A 20,619-nucleotide genomic window follows, 5' to 3' on the forward strand; every position below is an offset into this window, starting at 1 on the left:
TTCTATACCAAACCTCTTATAATAAATTCCCTTTTTTTTTTTTTTTTTGCTAATAGGGTAGCAAAAAATGAGATGGCCTGGGTTCAAATCCTGGCTCCAATATTTACTAGCTGTGTGTCCTGAGCAGTTTCTAAACCTCTCTGTGTCACAGTGTTCTTTTCTGTAGAAAGGAGAAATACTAGTATAGAGTTCTTTTCTTTTTTTTTTTAAAGATTTATTTATTTATTTTTTTCCCCCCAAAGCCCCAGTAGATAGTTGTATGTCATAGCTGCACATCCTTCTAGTTGCTGCACGTGGGACACAGCCTCAGCATGGCTGAGGTGCATTGGTGCGCGCCCGGGATCCGAACCTGGGCTGCCAGCATCGGAGCGTGTGCACTTAACCGCTAAGCCACGGGGCCGGCCCTAGTATAGAGTTCTTGTGAGTATTAAATTAGATAATGTATTTAAAGTACTTAGCACAGTGTCTAGCATTCATTCAACAAAGAGTAAACACCTATCATGTGTCAGGCAGTGGCACAGAATAAACATTCGCTAAATGTTACTACTATTATTAGACTAGCTCAATATGAACTCTTTTATTTGAAACTAAAGAGTCCTAATTAATATAGAAATTGTTACCAAGAAGTAGTGTCTTGAGTGAAAGACCCTTAGAACAAGTATGGAACTAGCTGAGTCAAGCAGAGAGGAGAACAATAATGACTCTCTCAACCCAAGATGGGGAATTCTTGGCAATCCACAGGATGATGTAGCAAGCAGTTGGTTAAGCAATACTGATGTGCCAAGGATTCAGGCTGTGAGCCAACTGAGGGTGAAGTGCTTAGGGTTTATAGCAAATATATGAGGCTATTCGATAAAAGCAGGTTACTGCTTATAGTTTGGTAAAGTTCAACAAGAGTGAGACAAGTTCTAATCTACGGATGATCAAATGGAGAGAGAGAAAAACAGAACCAACAAACTGAAATTACAGGGGTCCAAAACAAGAAATTAATCATGTGTCTTGCTAAAGTGAAATAGATAAGATTGGTGGGATGATTGGAAAGCTCTTTCATCTGGCATTTGGAATGGAGTTACCTGGGAGGAGCCAAAGGAGTTGAGAAATCTGAAACATCCTCACTCCCCCAAACCCCTCATACGGTACTCTCTGTCTGAAAAGAACAGGTGCCTCCCTTTGTAAAGTACAATTATTTTCCTTTTTGGGTTTGCTTTTGTAACTGAAATACATATTGCTCACTAGATATCCAAGCATTTCCCACATTTCCCAGGTTTCTTGCAGTTAGGTGGGGCCAGATTAGTTCTGGCCAATGGATGGTGAATGACCAAAGAATTTAACAGCTAGTGGATGACCCTCCAGCCATCCCTTCCCTGTTGGAGTAACATAGAAACTGCATGTTGAGATGGCAGTGTCACAGGCCAAGTAGTCTGAAGCTCCAAATTATCATACAGCATTTACAGTCGATTCTCATTATTTGTGAGTTTTGTATTTGTGAATTTGCCTACTCACCAAAATTCATTTGTGACCCCAAAATCAATACTTGATGGTGGTCTAATGGTTAAGATTTGGTGCTGTCACCGCTGCAACAAATTGTTTCCCTGTCAGGAAACCACACCACCCATCTGTCGGTTGTCATACTGTGGCAGCTGCATGTTGCTGTGATGCTGAAAGCTATGCCACCAGTATTTCAAATACCAGCAGGGTCACCCATGGTGGACGGGTTTCAGTGGAGCTTCCAGACTAAGACAGACTAGGAAGAAGGAACTGGCCACTCACTTCCAAAAAAGTTGGCCATGAAAACCCTATGAATAGGGCCGGCCCCATGGCTTAGCGGTTAAGCGCGTGCATTCCGCTGCTGGCGGCCCGGGTTCGGATCCCGGGCGCCCACCGATGCACCGCTTCTCCGGCCACGCTGAGGCCGCGTCCCACATACAGCAACTAGAAGGATGTGCAGCTATGACATACAACTATCTACTGGGGCTTTGGGGGGAAAAAAATAAATAAATAAAATCTTAAAAATAATAAATAAAAAATAAAATAAAATAAAATGGCCCCCCAAGCTTAGTGCTGAAGTGCTTTCTGGTATTCCTAAGTGCAGGAAGACTGTGATGTGCCTTAGAAAGAAAATATGTGTGTTAGATAAACTTCATTCAAGCATGAGTTATAGTGCTGTTTACAGAGAGCTCAATGCTAATGAGTCAACAACATGTATTAAATAAGGTGTCTTTAAACAGAAACACCTTACATAAAACACAAAACATAAAACAAGGTTATCTGGCCATTGGTTGATGAAAATGTTGTGACGGAAGCTTGCAGGAACCTAACCCTTATTCCCTCTAGGAGCAAGAGTTCAGTGTTTGCTAATTCAGTGTTTGCAGCAATTTTATAGAACATAACTACCGTGAATAACAAGAATCAACAGTCGTTGCCTTGACCAGTTGTTCCCAATCAGTATTGGAATCTTCCTGAGTGAGAAATAAACCTTTCTTGTGTTAAACCACTGAGGTTTCAGGGTTAATTTGTTCTTGCAGTAGAGCTTTTGACTCTCCAGGTTAAGACATTTTAAAATTATGTTTATATTTTGATATTAGGTCCCTGAAGTCTAGGTCCCCAGTCTATCATTTATTAGTTCTATGCTCAGGGAAAATTTCTGTAATTCACCCCTCTGTAGAATGGAGATAATATTACCCATTTATCCAATTATATTTATTCCCTTGTATTACAAAGTGCCTATGATGTGCCAGGCACTGGTTTAGATCCACTAAATGTAGCTACTACTATGATTAGACTGGCTCAAAATGAATTCTTTTTTTTGCTACTAAAAGAATCTTAATCAATACAAAAATTGGTATAAGAAGCAGTGTCTTAAGTGAAATATCTTCAGAAAAAATATGGAACAGTTGAGTTAAGTAGGGAGGAGATCACTGAGGACTCTCCCAACCCAGGGAAATTGCTTGGCAGTCCTCATTGGGATTAAAAGAGGAAGAAAAGGTTTGAAGGAACAGTAATGAGTTCAGTTTTGGACACAGTATAAATGAAGTGCCTGAGGATAGAAAACTGAATATTTTCCCCTGGAGTTTCTAAGAGAAGTCTAAGCTGAAAATGGAATTGGAAATCCTTAGATACAGATAGTAGTTAAAACCATAAAAGTGGATGAAACTAGTTAGAAAGTTTGCAGAGTATGAAGCAAAAATCGCTGAGGACCACATATTGAAAGCTTGAAAAGATGGCTAGCAACAAAAGTGGAGGTGATGCAATCCAAAGGAACACCTGAAGAAAGTGGTGTTGGTCAAGTGGTGTTGGTCAATGGTCAAAATAATCTGTGATGGTTTTGAACTTTGTCAGTTTAGCTAAACCTTTCCCTGTATGGTTTCATATTATGGTTGGCCAACAAGACAAGGTGGTGTGAGATTTGGGAAGAGGAAATGAAGCAATGAAGACCTCTAGTTAGTGGTGTTGAGGGATAGACACAGAGGTTGAGGGGAGGAGGTCCAGTTTGTCCTCACTGAAGACAGGATGAAAAATAGGGAGATAAGTCAGTCAAATAAGTATTCTTTTTTGGTCCTACAGAGGCTTTTGTGGGGTCATATGCTACTCAGAGGAATCCACCTAGTCTTCAATACAGAAACATAAGTATCATCTTACCTTGGACTAGACTATAAGCTCTTGAGCAGAGACCACACTCTGTTATACCCCAAGTGCCTAACACAGTTACTGACACATAGTATTAAACAAAGGATTTGTTAAATAAATTCATTCCACCCCACACATTCCTGGCCCATATTATAGGGGCTAAGAACTCTACCATGGTGATAAGTTTGCCGCTTCCACCCAAAGACTTAAAATGTTCACCCCAGAGAAGGGACAATTCTTTGCAAAAGAACTCCAATTAATAATTGTAGGAAGGTGCTGGCCCAGTGGTGTAGTGGTTAAGTTCATGTGATCTGCTTTGGCGGCCCAGGGTTCATGGGTTCGGATTCTGGGCGCGGACCTACACCCTGCTTATCAAGCCATGCTGCGGCAGGCATCCCACATATAAAGTAGAGGAAGATGGGCACAGATGTTAGCCCAGGGCCAATCTTCCTCAGCAAAAAAGAGGAGGATTGGCAACAGATGTTAGCTTAGGGCTAACCTTCCTCACCAAAAAAAAAAAAAGTTATCATATTAATACAGTAGGTAGAAGCTGTACTGTTATAAATACATTTCTCTTTCCTTCTTGCATTATTTTTATATATTTTATGCTATAATAAAACAAATATTAACTTTTTTGCTTCCAACTGGGAACATACTGGTTTAAGTTCCAGTATGGTATTTGAAGATAAAAGTAATAATTGGAGATCAAAGGGGAAAACTGTGTTCCAAAATAAAAGCTTAATACAAACCTTATGTGAAAAAAATTTAAATTTAATTATATCACAACAATATCTAAATCCTAACTTCACTTCCAAAATGCTCCTGAGGAACTCTTAAGAGTTATCTGGCATAGAGTTTGAATCTCTTCCTTGACTTAAGAATAGTGGTGAAAGCTATAGGAAGGATACTCAGTCAGGGCAAGGATAAAAAGGAAGCTGGAGGAGTAATGGAGTCATTGCCAGTGGACTTGATCTTAGACCTTAGAATATCTGTATTTAGTCATAAAAGGTTTTGTTTTTGTTTTTGAGCAGCTATTATTACATGGCTCTGGGCTGCTGGAAAGATAATTTGGGGGGAAAAATGAGAGGAGTAAAATCACTGTCTTCATGGAAGTTATTTATTACTTGGTGATCTTATGAGGAACAAGTTAGGATGGCAGGGATTTCTGTCTTGTTTGTTCATTGATGTATCCCAATGCCTAGAAGAGTGTCTAGAACATAGGAACTCAACAAACATTTATTGAATAAACTTCCATTCCAGTAGCATTGAAACCAGATCATTTTCATTAAGGAAGGAGTTAAAGAACGACGCAGCATGCATAGACCATTCATTTGAGAAGGTCAGCTATAGAAAGCCAGGAGGGGATCAATCATCAAATACCTATAAAGCATTTTGAAACTTTAATGTGCATATGTAACACCTGATTCAATAGGCCCTGAGGATGGGATTCTGTGTGTGTAACAAGTTACCAGGTGAATCCAATTCTGCTTGTCCTCAGACCACACTTTGAGCAAAGCTACTCAAAGAACATCTACTTTGTAGATAGCATATGTAAGATTTATTAAATATGCTTCCTTACTCTGTTTTATTATGTTTATTGTATTCTGATTGCCAGGTTCAATGAATGCTCCAATACAGATCTTACCGGACCATTCCTTTCTTGAAATTATATCTTGGCTCTAGGCACATTACTCTGGAATGATTATCCTCCTGTCTCTTCAGCTTTTCTCTTTCAGGCTTCTTTGCTGGCTGCTCCTCCTCCTCCTCCTATCCCTTAAATGTTCCTATTTCCCAGGTGTCTGCCTCCAGCCTTCTTTTCTTCTATTTGTACTTAATGGAAATCCTTTGTTATCTCTAATTCTACCTGATTCCTTTGAGGTTTCTAGGTATATAATTGTGTCTAAAAATAGTATTTTTAGTTCTTTCCAAATATTTATGCCATATTTCTTTTTTTTAAATAATTTTATTTATTTATTTTTCCCCCAAAGCCCCAGTAGATAGTTGTATGTCATAGCTGCACATCCTTCTAGTTGCTGTATGTGGGATGCGGCCTCAGCATGGCTGGAGAAGCGGTGCGTCAGTGCGCGCTGGGATCCGAACCTGGGCCGCCAGCAGCGGAGCGCGCGCACTTAACCGCTAAGCCACGGGGCCGGCCCTATGCCATATTTCTTATGATAGGATTTTTAATACATTATATATTGAGATTTATTTTTAAAACATTTTTGTTTTGTTCCTCATTTTGTGAGGAATAACTAAAATGCTTTTCCTTGAAATATAATCTTGGTTCTTGGTTGTAGATAATCTTTACTTATTTCATTTTAAAAATTGAGACATAACTCACATAACATAAAATTCACCATTCTAAAGTGCATAACTCAGTGTTTTTTATGTTAAGCACTCAATAAACGATAGAATTTTTAATAACAAACATTTCTAAAGACTTGAGTCCCCAACAATGGAGTGGGATTCTTTCTAGATAATGAATCCCCAGTAACTAGAAACCTTAAGCATCAGCTGGATAATGCCCCTTTCAGTGATGTTCTAAAAGGTGTTCCCGTTTTGATGAGAGAGAAACTCTGAGGTCCCTCCCAACACTAAATATTTATGGGACACTTACTGATTTGAACGCTTCTACAGAGTGGAATCATTGCCCTGAGCAATGGGAAGTAAATGGAATAAAGGGACTCTCTTTTGGCCCAGAAACAGGTGAAGATGATGCTTGATTAAAGTTAATGGTGTACAGGAGAAGCAATATTCATAGAGTAGGCAATGGAAACAATAGTTCTTAATTAGTTACACTAACAGTTCCTGGGATCTCCTTCCTGAACTCCCTCCTACCCCCCACCACCAGAGTGGCCTGTATCCACCAGGGAGGGAAATAGCGAAATTAAGACTCTAATAGGAAGAAGACCTTGCAGGAAGGGTGGGGGCCATAGTGACAAAGTCAAGGAAAGAGTCAGACTCAGGAGCTGTGGAAAGGGTAGAAAGCCAAGGAGCACAGGCCCCATCGGCACCTGAACTAACTTTTTCGACTAACCTTATACCTTTCAGTATCCCCTATGTCCCAGAGACAGACCACTGAGCAATTATCAGCAGTATTTATTAGACATTTATACTTTGAATTCTCCATTTCCAACTATTCCCTTCATTATATTTTGCCAAAGATATTGAAGCCATCCATTGTCGGCTTTACTTGTCTTCAAAGTTCATCAGTGCCTGCACTGTTAAGAAACAGAATGTGAGGCTGGAGAGCTAAGAATATTCAGGACGCACAAATGTTTGGTGAAGATCCTGGTTTTCTGGGTTCTAGGTTCCCACACAAATCTTTACTTTAAATTAAGCCATACGAGTCTGTACTCTTTGCCAAAGATGAATTAATCAGGATTAAAGAAGCCACCTTGCGACCTTCTCCCTTTCACCTTGTTCTCCCCAGAGAACAAGTGGGAAGGCAGGGCTGAGGACAATCGGAAAGAGCAGGATTAACCTTAGGCAACATTTTTTTTTTTTTTTTTTTAATTTTTGTGAGGAGATCAGCCCTGTGCTAACATCCGCCAATCCTCCTCTTTTTTTTTTTGCTGAGGAAGACGGCCCTGGGCTAACATCTGTGCCCATCCTCCTCCACTTTATATGGGACGCCGCCACAGCATGGGTTGCCAAGCCTGTGGTTGCCAAGCAGTGCATCGGTGCGCGCCCGGGATCTGAACCAGCGAACCCCGGGCCACCGCAGCGGAGCGCGCACACTCAACCGCTTGCGCCACCGGGCCGGCCCCTTAGGCAACATTTTGAAGTAAGAAGTCTGTTTTTGACATCCTGCGCTAAATTCCATGTTCCAACGTTATAAATTCCTCTTGTTGCCCTCCTTTGCCCAAAACACACACATTCCTCTTCCCTAATTGTTATTTTCACATGGAGTTGATTTCAACTAGGTATGAGGAAGATATACTAATCCATATTAAATTGTAAAAAATGGCATCTAACTCTTCCAGTTTTTGTATTTTTAGAGGAAAATTTATGAATCCAAATTAATCTCCAAGTGGTGAAATTGCAAGTGAGAAATTTAGGGAAAATAATTTTGAGCAGGTAGTTCTCCACTTAAATCAAACTTTCTTAATTAAATCACATACTTCTCTCTGCCTAGGCTGATACTAGAAGGGGCTAAAAGGAAGAGAGGTCTATAACTCATAAACCTTTTTTGGGAGTTGGAGACAGTGGGCACTTATGGGCTTTCTGCTCACTGTTTAATCCCCACAGCTATCCAACTTGAGCCTGAGGCCCTACTGCTCAGGTCTGAAATGTCACCTAAAGAGAAGAAACATGTACAAAATGGGGTGGGCTGCCCAAATCGAGCAAGAGTCCACCTTGTCATAATTCCCAACAACTGGAATTGAACACTCTCCTCTTAGGAAATAAGCTCTCAGACCTCAGAGGATTTAGGTGTCTCCTAATGGAGAAGCAGAATTGACAGGTTCTCTCTAGGTTAGAAGAAATCAGGACATATGCCCAGAATGTGACATGCCAAACCAAGGATTTGCCTTTTTTAGCTGTGAGGTGGAAGTTCAGAGGCTGAGATGCCAAAATAGGTGACACCCTCCTCCTTCTCTCCAGTTATATATGCTATTCCAATGTACTTAACTCCTGGTCCCCATGATTGCCCTAAATCCATACCTGCAAACTCTTGTAACCGCTTACGCTCCTCCAGGTTATACTGAAGCTTTTCTAGCAACTCAAAATATCGGAAGAGTGAATCTCTAGGCCAAACAACACGTTCATCCTGATCCATTTCCATTAGCCCAGGCAGATTCTGGTGCACATGAGTCTCCCAGTCCAACTGACCTGGAGGGAGGAATGGTTCTTAAAAACATATCTAGATTCATGGAAGTTGGGTAAGAGCTGATAAATCCTACGGTATTGGGGGAAAAGCAGAGAGGGAAAAGGGTGCATCACCAAGAGACCACTTTGTACGATAAGCAAAGACAGCCACAGGCATACTTAGGCAAAATTAAGCAGAAGCATAGGGGAACTGAAGAAGCACAAAGAAAGTAATTGAGACCAGAAAATCAGACTGGTGGAGAAACTTGGGAAGTAGACATAGTTGGAGAGCTCCTATTAAGATTAGGATGTCTCCTAGAAAAGAGGAGTCTGAATTCAAGGGGAAGAAACACTCTGCTTACCAAGAGAGTCAAAATATCTGGAGTCATAAGAAGAGGAAGAGTAGGAAGATGAAGATGAGGAGGAGGAAGAGGAAGAGGAAGATGAGGACTTTTTCATTTTTGACAAGGACTCTTTTGTTTTTGATGCAGATGCTCTTGAACCCTCTTCAGCTGCACTGTGTTGAGACTTTTCTTGAGAAGCTTCTAAGACCAAAGATTCCTCTGGTTGACTGGCATCTCTACAAGTGAAAGGGGAAATTTTATTGCTTCAAAAACATTTACAAGATGTGGCTAGTTCCTTCATTATTCTGGTCCTGGCCCTAGCCATCCCCTAAGGCTGGGACTTAAGGCAATGAGAGCCAAACTGCTTCCAAAATCTGAGCTTAAGCACTTCCAACCTCAATTATTCCATCTGGTATATCCCTATTAGTGCCCCTCACCACATAGCTTCTGTGCTCAGCTTTACTCAGGTTTCCACACTCCACATCCCACCTTATTTGGCCAAGCTTTAGCTCTCTATTCCATGGCCCTATGCCTATTACATCACAACTATAGCCTTTGCCCCCTTGATTCCATCTCTTCATAGTACAGGGCTCCCAGGCTCAGCTCTTGGTCTTTTTATATTTTTTTCTTTTTTTTTTTGTGAGGAAGATCAGCCCTGAGCTAACATCCGTGCTAATCCTCCTCCTTTTGCTGAGGAAGACCAGCTCTGAGCTAACATCTATTGCCAATCCTCCTCCTTTTTTCCTTCCCCAAAGCCCCAGTAGATAGTTGTATGTCATAGTTGCACATCCTTCTAGTTGCTGTATGTGGGATGTGGCCTCAGCATGGCCAGAGAAGCGGTGCGTCGGTGTGCGCCCGGGATCCGAACCCGGGACGCCAGTAGCGGAGCACGCGCACTTAACCGCTAAGCCACCAGGCCGGCCCTTGGTCTTTTTATCTTCTCCATCTATAGTCACTCCTTTGGTGATCTCATCTCCTGAGTCAAAATGCCTACTAAACGCAAATTTAAACCTCTAGTCCAGACCTCACTCCTCAATCCAGACTTGTATATACAACTTTTACTCACATATCACTGCTTGAATGTCTAATGGACACCTCAGATTCAACCAAAATTGCCCACCTAACCTCTTCCACCCACAGCCTTCCCTATCTCAGCTAATCCATCCTTCCAGTTTCTCAGGTCAAAACTTTGGAGTCATCCTTAACTCTTCTTTCAAATCTCACATCCAATCCATCAAGAAATCCTGTTGACTCTACCTTCAAAATATATCTTTTCTCACTGGTACCACTGGTAGCACTCTAGTCTGAGCTATCATCACCTCTTGCATGGATAGCAGCATAGCCTCCTAACTTGTCTCTCTGCTCCTTCCCTTGTTCTTCTACAGTCTATCATCAACACAGCAACCAGAGTAGTGCTTCTTAAAGGTAAGTCATTTCATGTCACTGCTCTGCTCTGCTTCCCATTTCACTCAGAGTCAAAGCCTAAGTCCATACAATGGCCCTCACAGCCCTACAGGATCAGGTCCCCATTATCTCTGTGACCTCATCTCCTATGATTCTTCCCTCTGCTCCAGTCACAATGGCTTCCTTGCTGTTTCTCAAACACCGATCAGGCATGCTTCTGGCTTAGGACCTTTGTACTAGCTGTTCCCTCTGCTTATAACACTCTTCCCATAGATATCCACATAGTAATCCTCTCACCTCCTGCAAATCTTTGCTCAAATGTTACCTTTTCAATGAGACCACCCTAACTTGTTTAAAATTACAACCCATCTGCAACCTCCACCCTATACTCCAATCCCCCTTAACCTGTTTCACTTTTTTTTTTTTTGTGAGATCAGCCCTGTGCTAACGTCTGCCAATCCTCCTCTTTTATTTATTTATTTATTTTTGCTGAGGAAGACTGGCCCTGGGCTAACATCCGTGCCCATCTTCCTCCACTTTATATGGGACACCGCCACAGCATGGCTTGACAAGCAGTGCGGCAGTGTGCACCCAGGATCCGAACCCGCGAGCACCGGGCCACCGCAGCAGAGCGCGTGCACCTAACCACTTGCGCCACCAGGCCAGCCCCTCACTTTTTATTTTTTCATGCTTATATTTTAACATATTAACTTACTTGTTTAATACGTTCATTGTTTATTGTCTCTTTCTCCCTACTAGTATGTAAGCTCCATGACAGTAGGCATTATTATTGCCTATTGTGTTCACTGATCTATCCCAAGCACCTAATAAGTATTCAATAATTATTTGTTGAATGGATAAATGAGTCTCTTGTTTCTCCTTCTGCTCTCTTGTCCACTGCTGAACACTTGGGGTCCAGAATAGCATCTGTTTCATAGAAGGTCTTGTATTAGATTCCTGTGGTTTCTGTAACAAATTACCCTAAACTTGCTAGCTTAAAACAACAGAAATTCATTCTCTCACAATTCTAGAAGCCAGAAGTCTGAAATCAAGGTGTTGGCAGGGCCATACTCCCTCTGCAAGCTCTAAGAAAGAAGGTTCCGTGTTTCTTCTAGCCTCTGGTAGTTGCCTGGCATCCACCAGCTTCCTTTGGCTTGTGATTACATCAGTCCAATCTCTATCTCCATCTTCACATCTCCTTCTCCTATTCTCTATGTCTATGTCTTCTCCTCTTCTGTCTCTTACAAGCCCTCTTGTCACTGGATGTAGAGCCCACCTGGATAATCCAGGATGATCACATCTCAAGATCCTCAACTTAATTGCATCTGCAAAGACCCTTTTTCCAAATAAGGTCATGTTCACAGGTTCCAGGAGGTTAGGACATGGACTTACGTTTTTGGGGGCGACCATTCAATCCACTACAATAAACAGTTACTGAATGAATGCTCTCTCAAAGCCAATCTTCATCTTTAATTTTCTACCCTCTCCTCCTTCATATGCATCCCCTCCAGTTCACATATACACTACTAACCTGGCATCGGTTTTGCTAAGGCTTGACCTCAGTGCCTCAGGAGAAAGGTTTTGTCTCCTGCAAAGCAAAAAACACAAAAGAGTGAAGAGAGTTATACTGAAGCAGGAGTATAGTAGGGAAAAAAGAAAAGAAATCAGATCAGAAAGCGAAGAAAACTGAATGAGGAGAACAAATTGTAGTAAAGGGGTGAAAAAGAGCAGGGAAGCCCAGACAGTGGATAAAGAATCAGGCAATAGTCTAGAGCTGGGGAATTCTAACCCTGGGGCAAATCTTCTGTCACAAAGGGAGAAATGGAGCCAAGACAAAGGAGCAGAAACAGGGAATGAGGTCAGGAAACCCTTGAGAACTAAAGTTGGGTTTGAAAGTGGGGAAGCAGACCTCTGGATAATCTGCCGCTTGAATATGTCGGCTTTGTGCTGAACCTCCAGATGTGTCATCTCCTCATTCAGCTCATTCCTGATATTCTGGAAGTTAGTAACTGCCCCAAAGGGCCATTAGGAGTTGAGACATGATGGTGACTAGACCTGGGGAGATGGCTTGGGTGGGGAGATACCAAGTGAAATATTCATTCCAGGACCCAAGCCTTCCTGCTACATCAGGTTCTCTCTATCCATAATCCACCAATTCTAGCTTTCATTCTAATTTCTCTCCAACCACCCCTCCCACCAGGTTTCACCTCTTTCATGCTTACCCATCATGGCTACTATGATATTTCGAAAGATAATGGAACCCAGTAGCAACCAAAGGATGACATAGATGCTGCTGAAGGCACGGCTGACTTCAGGCACTTTCCAGGTATCCTGAAGCAATGCATACCAATGATCCATGGTGAAGAGAATGAACACTGTCACTAGGGAATTCAGCAGGTCCCTAAAGAAAAAGGAGGTGTGTGTATAGATAGAACAGAGATCTCAACCTCTTAGAAACAGTATCATTCTTACTCTTAAAGCAACATAAGAGCATTTCTTTGTATTTTCCTCTGACTTGAGCTCCTTTTCTACCATAGCCAATTTTTCAGCTAATCATTCTTCAGTTTGAGTTGTTTTATTAGGTTTTCCTTTATCATGAATAATCTATGAATATCTCTCACTATTCCATTAGTACCTGGGGCATAGTAGGTACTCAATAGGTACTGACTGAATTTCTAAAAATTGAATGAATCACTAACTACGTATCATTTTTTGTAAGTTCATTCTCCACTGTGCTATGGACTTCACCTAAGAGAAGATCACTCACAAATTTAGCAAACATCATTCCTATTTAGTGACATATGTGATAGATGACATAAACATGTGATCCCAAATAATGGATAACGAATATATCACAAAAGGTCTCAGGAAGGTATCTAAATTCTCCTTCTTTCATTCTTAATCCTCCATATACAATTTATTGAAAACATCAGGGCCTGAATAGGATGAACTACAGGACTTTCCTAACTCAATACTCTTAAAAAACTACCTGTTAGTCTAAGAGAGACCTGACAGGTACTGACAAGATTAGATTCTAATTCATAAATAACATTATCTCCTCTAAATCCAAAATGACTTTCTTCTAGTAATCAGTTCTCTAGAAAGATCTTATCAGGATTTTACTTTTGAACAGGTATAGGTATGTGCATGTGTAATCCCCACACCGAGAGATTGGGGCAAAACCAGTGACCATGTCTGAGAGTCACAGTAACATTTATTGATCACTTACAATGTGTTAAGTACTGTGCTAGGTGCTTAAATGCTCTACCTCATTCACTTCTATACTCTTATGAGGCAGTACTACTATTATTCCCATTTTTCAAAAGAGGAAACTGAAATGAGGCATAGACATGAGGGCTTAACCACTGGCATATACTACTATTCAAAGATGGTTGGGAGCTCTTCTCTACTTGCTAGATGGGATGCTGCCCGATTCATGAATCATTTAATAAAGCCAAGTCTATCTTCAAAAAAATAAATAAAATAAAGATGGTTGATGAAGGTGTGTTTGAATTTGTGAAAGCCAGACCAAACTTGGAACTGACTGCCCTATCCTCAAAATTAGAGCTGATACCACTCACTACTCCGTTGCTTTCTCTTTCCCTCTCCTTACTGTGTTCTATTCCTGTTTCTTATAATAGACTACACTTTTTGCATTACTATACTTTGGACTAGCTTCCCAGTCTTTTGTCCCAACACTCTCCCCACACCCAGGCTTTCCCCAGGCCTGCCTACGAGAAGAACATGTGGTACTCCAGGTCCTGGCGAGTTGAACGGGTGTAATCCTCAAAGAAGTAGACACCAGCCACAGCAAAAATGTAGAAGAAGATGAGCAGCAACATCAAGAGGAAGGTCATGCTCTAGAGGCCATGACCTTGAGTCAGAGCTGGGCCAGACCAGGCTGATTTCCTCCTACAGCCCAGTCAAGCCCACCCTGGCAATCCTCCACCAAACCCTCACTTCCAGTCCTGATCCCAGGCATCTCTAGACTACAGCAGCTTATCCCCAGCCCTTTTTCATCCAATAACATTTCACAGAATCTTTCATTGCCTTCTTTGAAGGCACCTAAACTTGTTTCATGTTAAATCCCCATGTTCATCCACCTTGCCCACCTGGTTTAGCTGCAACAGTCAAATCACCTTGAGGGCCCTGACCAGGGCCAAAATAATGACTCGAATTTGACGGAATCGCGCAAAGAGTTTGAGAGACCTTAGCACCCGGCAGATCCTCAGCAACTGGAGCCATACAGACTGGCCTGTTACCCCTACCAGCACCACAACCTCAGGAAGCAGGGACTGTGGGAAACACAGATTATGAGTAAAATATCCCCAAAAGCACCCATGCACAGTTGCCCCTTCTTTACCTCATCTTCTTCATAGTTCCTTGGGCATTATCCCTTGAATAGCATTCTCTGGGGATTGTTTTCTATTCAGTCTTTCTATACTAAATTACTTAAACTCTGTACTTCAACTTGCTCAGACATAAAAAGGGGATAAATATAGTGCTTATCTCATTGGGTTGTTGTGGTGCTCAAATAAGAAAACACATGTAAAACACTTAGAACAGTACCTGGCACTTAGTAATGCTTAGTAACTGGTAGATGTTATTGCTGGGGTTAATGTTGTGGTTAGATTCTGCCCCGCTGCTAATACCAAGCACTCCTGCAATGACTGACTTTTAGTTTTAGGGAAAAAAATCAAAATAAGGAAGTTAGGTACATTTCTATTTTTGGTTCTTCCTGTGATCTAATTATCTTAATTTTTCTTGTCATTTTGATTCACTAGGCACATTCCCCAGCCCACTAAACTAATCCTCAGGCTATCTATGCTTACCAATATGGTGACAAAAAAGTCAAAGACATTCCAGGCATTCTTCCAGAAAAGGAAAAAGCTGGATAGCCACATAAGAAGGATCTCCAAGATGAAAATAAGCAAGATGAACCAAGCTGCCACCTCCAGAGTCAGCTTCAGTGGCCACAGTTTGGTATTTGAGGATTCAAGCAATTCTGTGAGAATAGAACAAAGACTGAATAAAGGATAAGAAGTGGGAAAATGAATGATAGAGAATGATCAGAAACGTATAAACCACAGTTGTGCCCACTGCTATTCCATTTTTCTTTGAGTTTCTCTTCTTAACACTGTTGTTGCTTCAGCCTGTGAAATACAGGAGAGGACAGAATTGAACACGAAAAATAGCTACGACTCATCTCCTGCTGGTATCAGTATGTCTAATAGCTGCAAGTCACTGCCTTCCCACTCTGGGGTCACACAGCCACCAAGGGATTGCTCTCTTAACTACCACCAACCCTGTATGCTGTACTGTTACCCCAGTCCCAAACTTCACAAAGAAGCAAGCGACCTTGAGAACAGAATGAAAATGTAGGGCCATGGTATCTAATGTGCTTTATAAGAAATGTAGAAACAAGAAGCCAGATTCATGGGGCATATTGAGTTACCAACCAAGAAATTATTTGGTTCTTTATTTGTTAGCTTTTAAAACTTTCCCTTTCTTCTCTGCCTAAAATTGATTTTGTTCAGCAAACCAATTTGAATCCTAAATTTCCTCTCTAGAACCCTATTATTTGCAATTGCTATTTCTTAACTCATTGCCTTCATCTTTCAACCCTCTTCGTCTCTTTTATACATTTAATAGATTTAGATCGTGCTGCAGAAAAAAACTGAGATCAAAATAGGCTTAAAAGCTAAATAATAATTTAACATGTTTCCCTTTGAAACAGAACAATCTAAGAGTCTCCAAATGCACTATGACTGACATGTTTATCAGTTAATAAGATCAGAAGACCATTCTCAATCACCTTGAGCAATACAAACTGCTGTGTAGATTTTGACACTTACACAGTTTTAAATTGTTATTGTTTTTAGTAATATTTTGGCCAACTACATCCATAACAAAGTAAGGAACACTGATGTTGAAACATAACTTCATGAAGAACGTAAAAACAGTTCTGCAAGTTTATCTCAAAATGATCTTCATCAGATTCTATAAATTGCATTCAGCTGATCAAAAATATTATATTGCACATCAAGATATGTCTAGAACCTCAAAAATATAATATATAATGTTATACTCAGTTTTTTGTTGGAAATAAGGACTATTCACACTTGCAATGTGTTACTTTTAGAGAAAGGCTTGCAAATGAGCCAAATCTTCCTTTTCTCTCTCTCTCATCATTTAGAAACAAAATATGAAAGTGATAAAAAATAAGCCCATTGACGTTTAAAGTGCAAAGCAGAATTACCAATATTATTGCGAAAATAGGCTTTTTCTATTTTTTATGCCCTAACACATAATTAAATTTCCATCTACACTTTAACATATAAAACATGTATTTAACATGTAATACATGTTGTAAACCTGAAACTAATATGTCAATTATATCTCAATTTTTTAAAAGGAACAAAAAAATTTAATTAAATTTAAAAAATTTAATACAGAAAATAAATATATTTGATCCCCAAACCAATATATAATGTCATTTAAAAATTCATTTGTAGACAAATCATATATTTTCTTCAAAAATAGCATGAATCACTTATAAAATGGCAAAAGTAAAACTTTGCTCATATAGTATGATTATTAAAATTATATAATAAACACTAAAATACACTATTTAATAATATGCTAGTCTCAAATATTATTTTTACTTTAACTTGCTTTTTTATATCACATAAAAATAATGAAATGATTAAAACTCCTAAGGAGGTTTTCAAGATTATACATGTATTACTGGCAAGCAAAATCACAATAAAAAAAGACTGGGGAGCTTCGATCTAAAGAAGTTTGTTAATTACTATTTTTTTCCCTATCTATAACAACATTCTTTGTGATCTGGAAAAATTGTGTTTTAAAAGCCTAAACAAAGTCTTACTGTTTATCACATAAATTAGTCTGTTCAAAGAAATCTGTTAGTCACAAATTATTTCCCTTTGCAAAATCCCTCCTGCCTTTCTACCGAGAGAATGTACTTAATAAGACACAATTTTCATGAACTTGCCAGGTAATTTCCACTTGGGCAATCCATCTATCCTCTGGCACAGTGATCATGTTTCATGTTTGGCTGTTTTACCAAACAGAATGGTTAGTGCTATGCTGTTTTGATTTGTCCATTAGAGCCAGGGAATCCTGTACATTTACCGCAATTTACTTTATTCCAAAGCTTATGACTATATCCCTAACCTCACAAGGCAAATACATGCCAGTTATTATACAAGTAATAGGAAATGTGGGTGACTCAGTTTAAAACCCTCACCTCCATGGGGAGGAAATAAAACACTTCAAAATGTATAGTAGGGCCAGCCCCGTGGCTTAGCGGTTGGGTGCACTGGCTCCGCTGCTGGCGGCCCAGGTTCGGATCCCGGGCACGCACCAACGCACCGCTTCTCCGGCCATGCTGAGGTCGCGTCTCACATACAGCAACTAGAAGGATGTGCAACTATGATATACAACTATCTACTGGGGCTTTGGGGGAAAAAAAAAAAAAAAGAGGAGGATTGGCAATAGATGTTAGCTCAGAGTCGGTCTTCCTCAGCAAAAAGAGGAGGATTAGCATGGATGTTAGCTCAGGGCTGATCTTTCTCACAAAAAAATAAATAAATAAAAAAAGAAAGAAAGAAAGAAGAAAATTAAAAAAAAAAAAATGTATAGTATACTTGGGGCCGGCCCCGTGGCTTAGCAGTTAAGTGCGCTCGCTCTACTACTGGCGGCCTGGGTTGGGATCCCAGGCATGCACTGACGCACCACTTGTCCAGCCATGCTGAGGCAGTGTCCCACATACAGCAACTAGCAGGATGTGCAACTATGACATACAACTATCTACTGGGGCTTTGGGGAAAAAAAGGAGGAGGATTGGCAATAGATGTTAGCTCAGAGCCAGTCTACCTCAGCAAAAAGAGGAGGATTGGCATGGATGTTAGCTCAGGGCTGATCTTCCTCACACACACACAAAAATGTATAGTATACTGTAGTGGGTCAATTACATGAACTATTGTGTATTTAATTATCTTTGACCTGAGTGCATTAAAAGACTATTTTAAAGTGAGAAAATTCCCTAAAACAGTGAGGATGAAACAAGGAAGTGAGTACTTCTACTGCCCTTTCATCACTTCTGACCAGTCAGTTTGAGATGATAATCAAATGAGCTCACGGATTCCAGACATTCTTTTGTTTCTAATGCATTTCATACAATTTATGATTTCTTTTAGAGTCATTTACTCTTTAAGTCATTTTTTGGCTCATCTTATGTCTTAGTTGTACCTAACTTTACATACTTTGTGAGCTTTCTTATTCCTACTTAAATAATCTTTCTCAACACACTTGTAAAAATGTAATGTTGGATCACTCACTGATAGGCACCAATATCTCTAATAGAAAAGATTCATTTAAACAAATATTAGACTAAACCGACACAAGAAATATAACTGGTCTTCCCATCTCCAGTTCCTTGTGAATCTATTACACCTTACTTTTAAGTGTCTAGACCACCTTATATCTATTACATTCTCGAGAGCCCTCCAAATGTTTCTAGGTCTTAGCAGTTGCAAAAATCCTACTCCAGGAGACTTAATATAATTGTCCCTATCACAATTCAAATAAATTCAAAAACGATCAATTTAAAGGAAAAATGAGTCCCACTCGCCTCCTCTTTCATTCACTGTCAGTTCTCACCTATTTCAACCATCAGTACAATCGTATTCAAGAAGATGAGGAAGATGATGAAGTTTGTGAAGAGAGGACCTATCTTCTCTTAAGGAAATGTACAGAGTGGAGTTCTTTCTGATTTGTGTAGGTGAAATAATATGGGTAAGAACAGAACCAGTGAGAATAAGAAAATGGAGTTTGGAAAGGGAAAAATAAGTCACTAGGTAGATAATGAGGCAAGAAAGACAGGAGATCCATGGGATAAAAATGACTGGCATGAAAGGATACACTCAAGGACCCATCCAGCCCACAAAGAAAGAGGTGGCCTCTGACTGCAGCGCACTCGAAGGCTGCTCATCATCCTCTGGCCATGTGTAATCCGTTCTACACGACGAGGCTTTATGGAGAAGCGCACAAGCTGGTGTTGATCTCCCAACATAAGTTTCTTCTGATGGGAAGGATCTACACAAAAACAAAAAAGGGATAGTGGATAAATATAAAGAGAAGTCTCTGGGGGATATGAAGAGTAGGTAGGACTGTGGGCAGGGATACTGGTTACATAATGGGCCGCCTAGTGCAGGGACTCGCCTTGCTGCTACGTCTCACAGCAACTAATAACAGTCTGGAGTAAGAGCTAATACATTGCTTATGACCAACACTGTCCATGCCCAAGAATAAAGGCAACAGGTTCAGCCCTCAAAGTTTTAGTGTCTTTGGTAGAAACTTCCAAGTCAGCCAGGGCTAGTAGTTATCCTAGGCCTAAAAGTGAGTGACATGGGTTCTATCTCCCAGATTCAAAGTTTTATTAATAAAGCCTTTGATTTACCAAGTTTGGTGTAACCTCCAAACTAGCAACCAAGGCAATCTCCCCTGAATTTTCCACCCTTAAAATTGTCTGCTTTCTACTCTTTGGAGAGTGTGGAGAGGAGTCTTAAATTTATCCTAGTGAAGAAACAGGCTGCTGACCAAGTATCTCCCGGATAGTGTGCCGTGGCACAGCTTGGCTCAAGCCTTGCAGATGCTCGATGAGAGAAAAAGTATCAATGAGACGTGAACGAATGGCATCAGCTCGGGGCAGTTGCATGTGTCCTGCTTGGTGATAAGTGGCCATGTCTGTTAAGAAAATGGAAGAATCAAGTGTCATTTCCTTCTTGGAGCTGCACCAAGGATCAGAGGTTTTCTTCCCCTCCTACTCTCTTTGCCCTTAAGACAAACACATTATACCAAGACTCAAGGTTTTTTTAAACAAAAGGAGATAAGAATCGTAAGAGAGATACTGCACAGTTGATTAAGTGGCCAGGCACCTTCACTTGTGTGGCAGTATTTCCAATTAAAAGCAGCAGCCACAAGAGCAGGAGTCCTGGGGCTGGACAAAGAGGAACTCGGGCGCCCCCCCGGACCGGAGCGAATCAGGCAACGCAGTGAGGCGGTCGTGGGAGGGCTTAGGGCGGCTGCCGAAAGAAAAACCAAGTTAAGAGGAATTGGACAAAATGCAACAGCCTGACATTTTGAAAATGTGTCCCGTCCCAAGCGTCCACCTAAACGCTCCCTCGGGTTTCAGCTCCTCCTCTCAATTCCCACTTCCGGCCCTCACCTCAGCCCAGGCTCTCTTCCGCCCACTCAGCCCTGACTTCACTCCTCCGCCTCCGGCTCTGGCGCCCCCTGTGTTCGGCTCTCCCCACGCACGACGAGCTCAGGGTGTGCTCCCAACCTCGCAGCGCCCCATTTCCAGCTCCGCCCCGCCCCGCCCGCTGCCCGGGTTCGACTCACCCCGGCC

At 41.0% G+C, this 20,619-nt stretch overlaps 1 protein-coding gene across 5 annotated transcripts; it reads right to left on the bottom strand.

Annotated features, from left to right (window-relative positions):
• Positions 1–2,048: 2,048 nt before the first annotated feature.
• Positions 2,049–20,579, bottom strand: CATSPER2 (cation channel sperm associated 2). Of its 5 annotated transcripts, XM_087426401.1 has the most exons (13): positions 20,147–20,411; positions 19,809–19,955; positions 19,131–19,304; positions 18,870–18,938; positions 15,017–15,189; positions 14,324–14,479; positions 13,920–14,044; positions 12,407–12,585; positions 12,094–12,193; positions 11,716–11,772; positions 8,799–9,016; positions 8,293–8,460; positions 2,049–6,848 (listed from the first exon to the last, which is right to left on the bottom strand). In XM_087426401.1, the coding sequence occupies exons 2-13, from the start codon at positions 19,951–19,953 to the stop codon at positions 6,817–6,819; spliced, it is 1,596 nt and encodes a 531-aa protein (XP_087282527.1). In that variant the 5' UTR covers positions 19,954–19,955; positions 20,147–20,411; the 3' UTR covers positions 2,049–6,816. The 5 variants fall into 5 exon arrangements, with proteins under 5 accessions (XP_087282527.1, XP_087282522.1, XP_087282515.1 ...); XM_087426396.1 differs by lacking the exon at positions 20,147–20,411 and adding an exon at positions 20,437–20,579 and having other exon boundaries at positions 2,049–8,460; XM_087426389.1 differs by having other exon boundaries at positions 2,049–8,460; positions 20,147–20,412.
• Positions 20,580–20,619: the final 40 nt, after the last annotated feature.

The sequence above is a fragment of the Ceratotherium simum genome, chromosome 3, assembly GCF_057802395.1.
Source record: "Ceratotherium simum simum isolate JZ-2026a chromosome 3, ASM5780239v1, whole genome shotgun sequence".
NCBI classification, from domain to species: domain Eukaryota; kingdom Metazoa; phylum Chordata; class Mammalia; order Perissodactyla; family Rhinocerotidae; genus Ceratotherium; species Ceratotherium simum.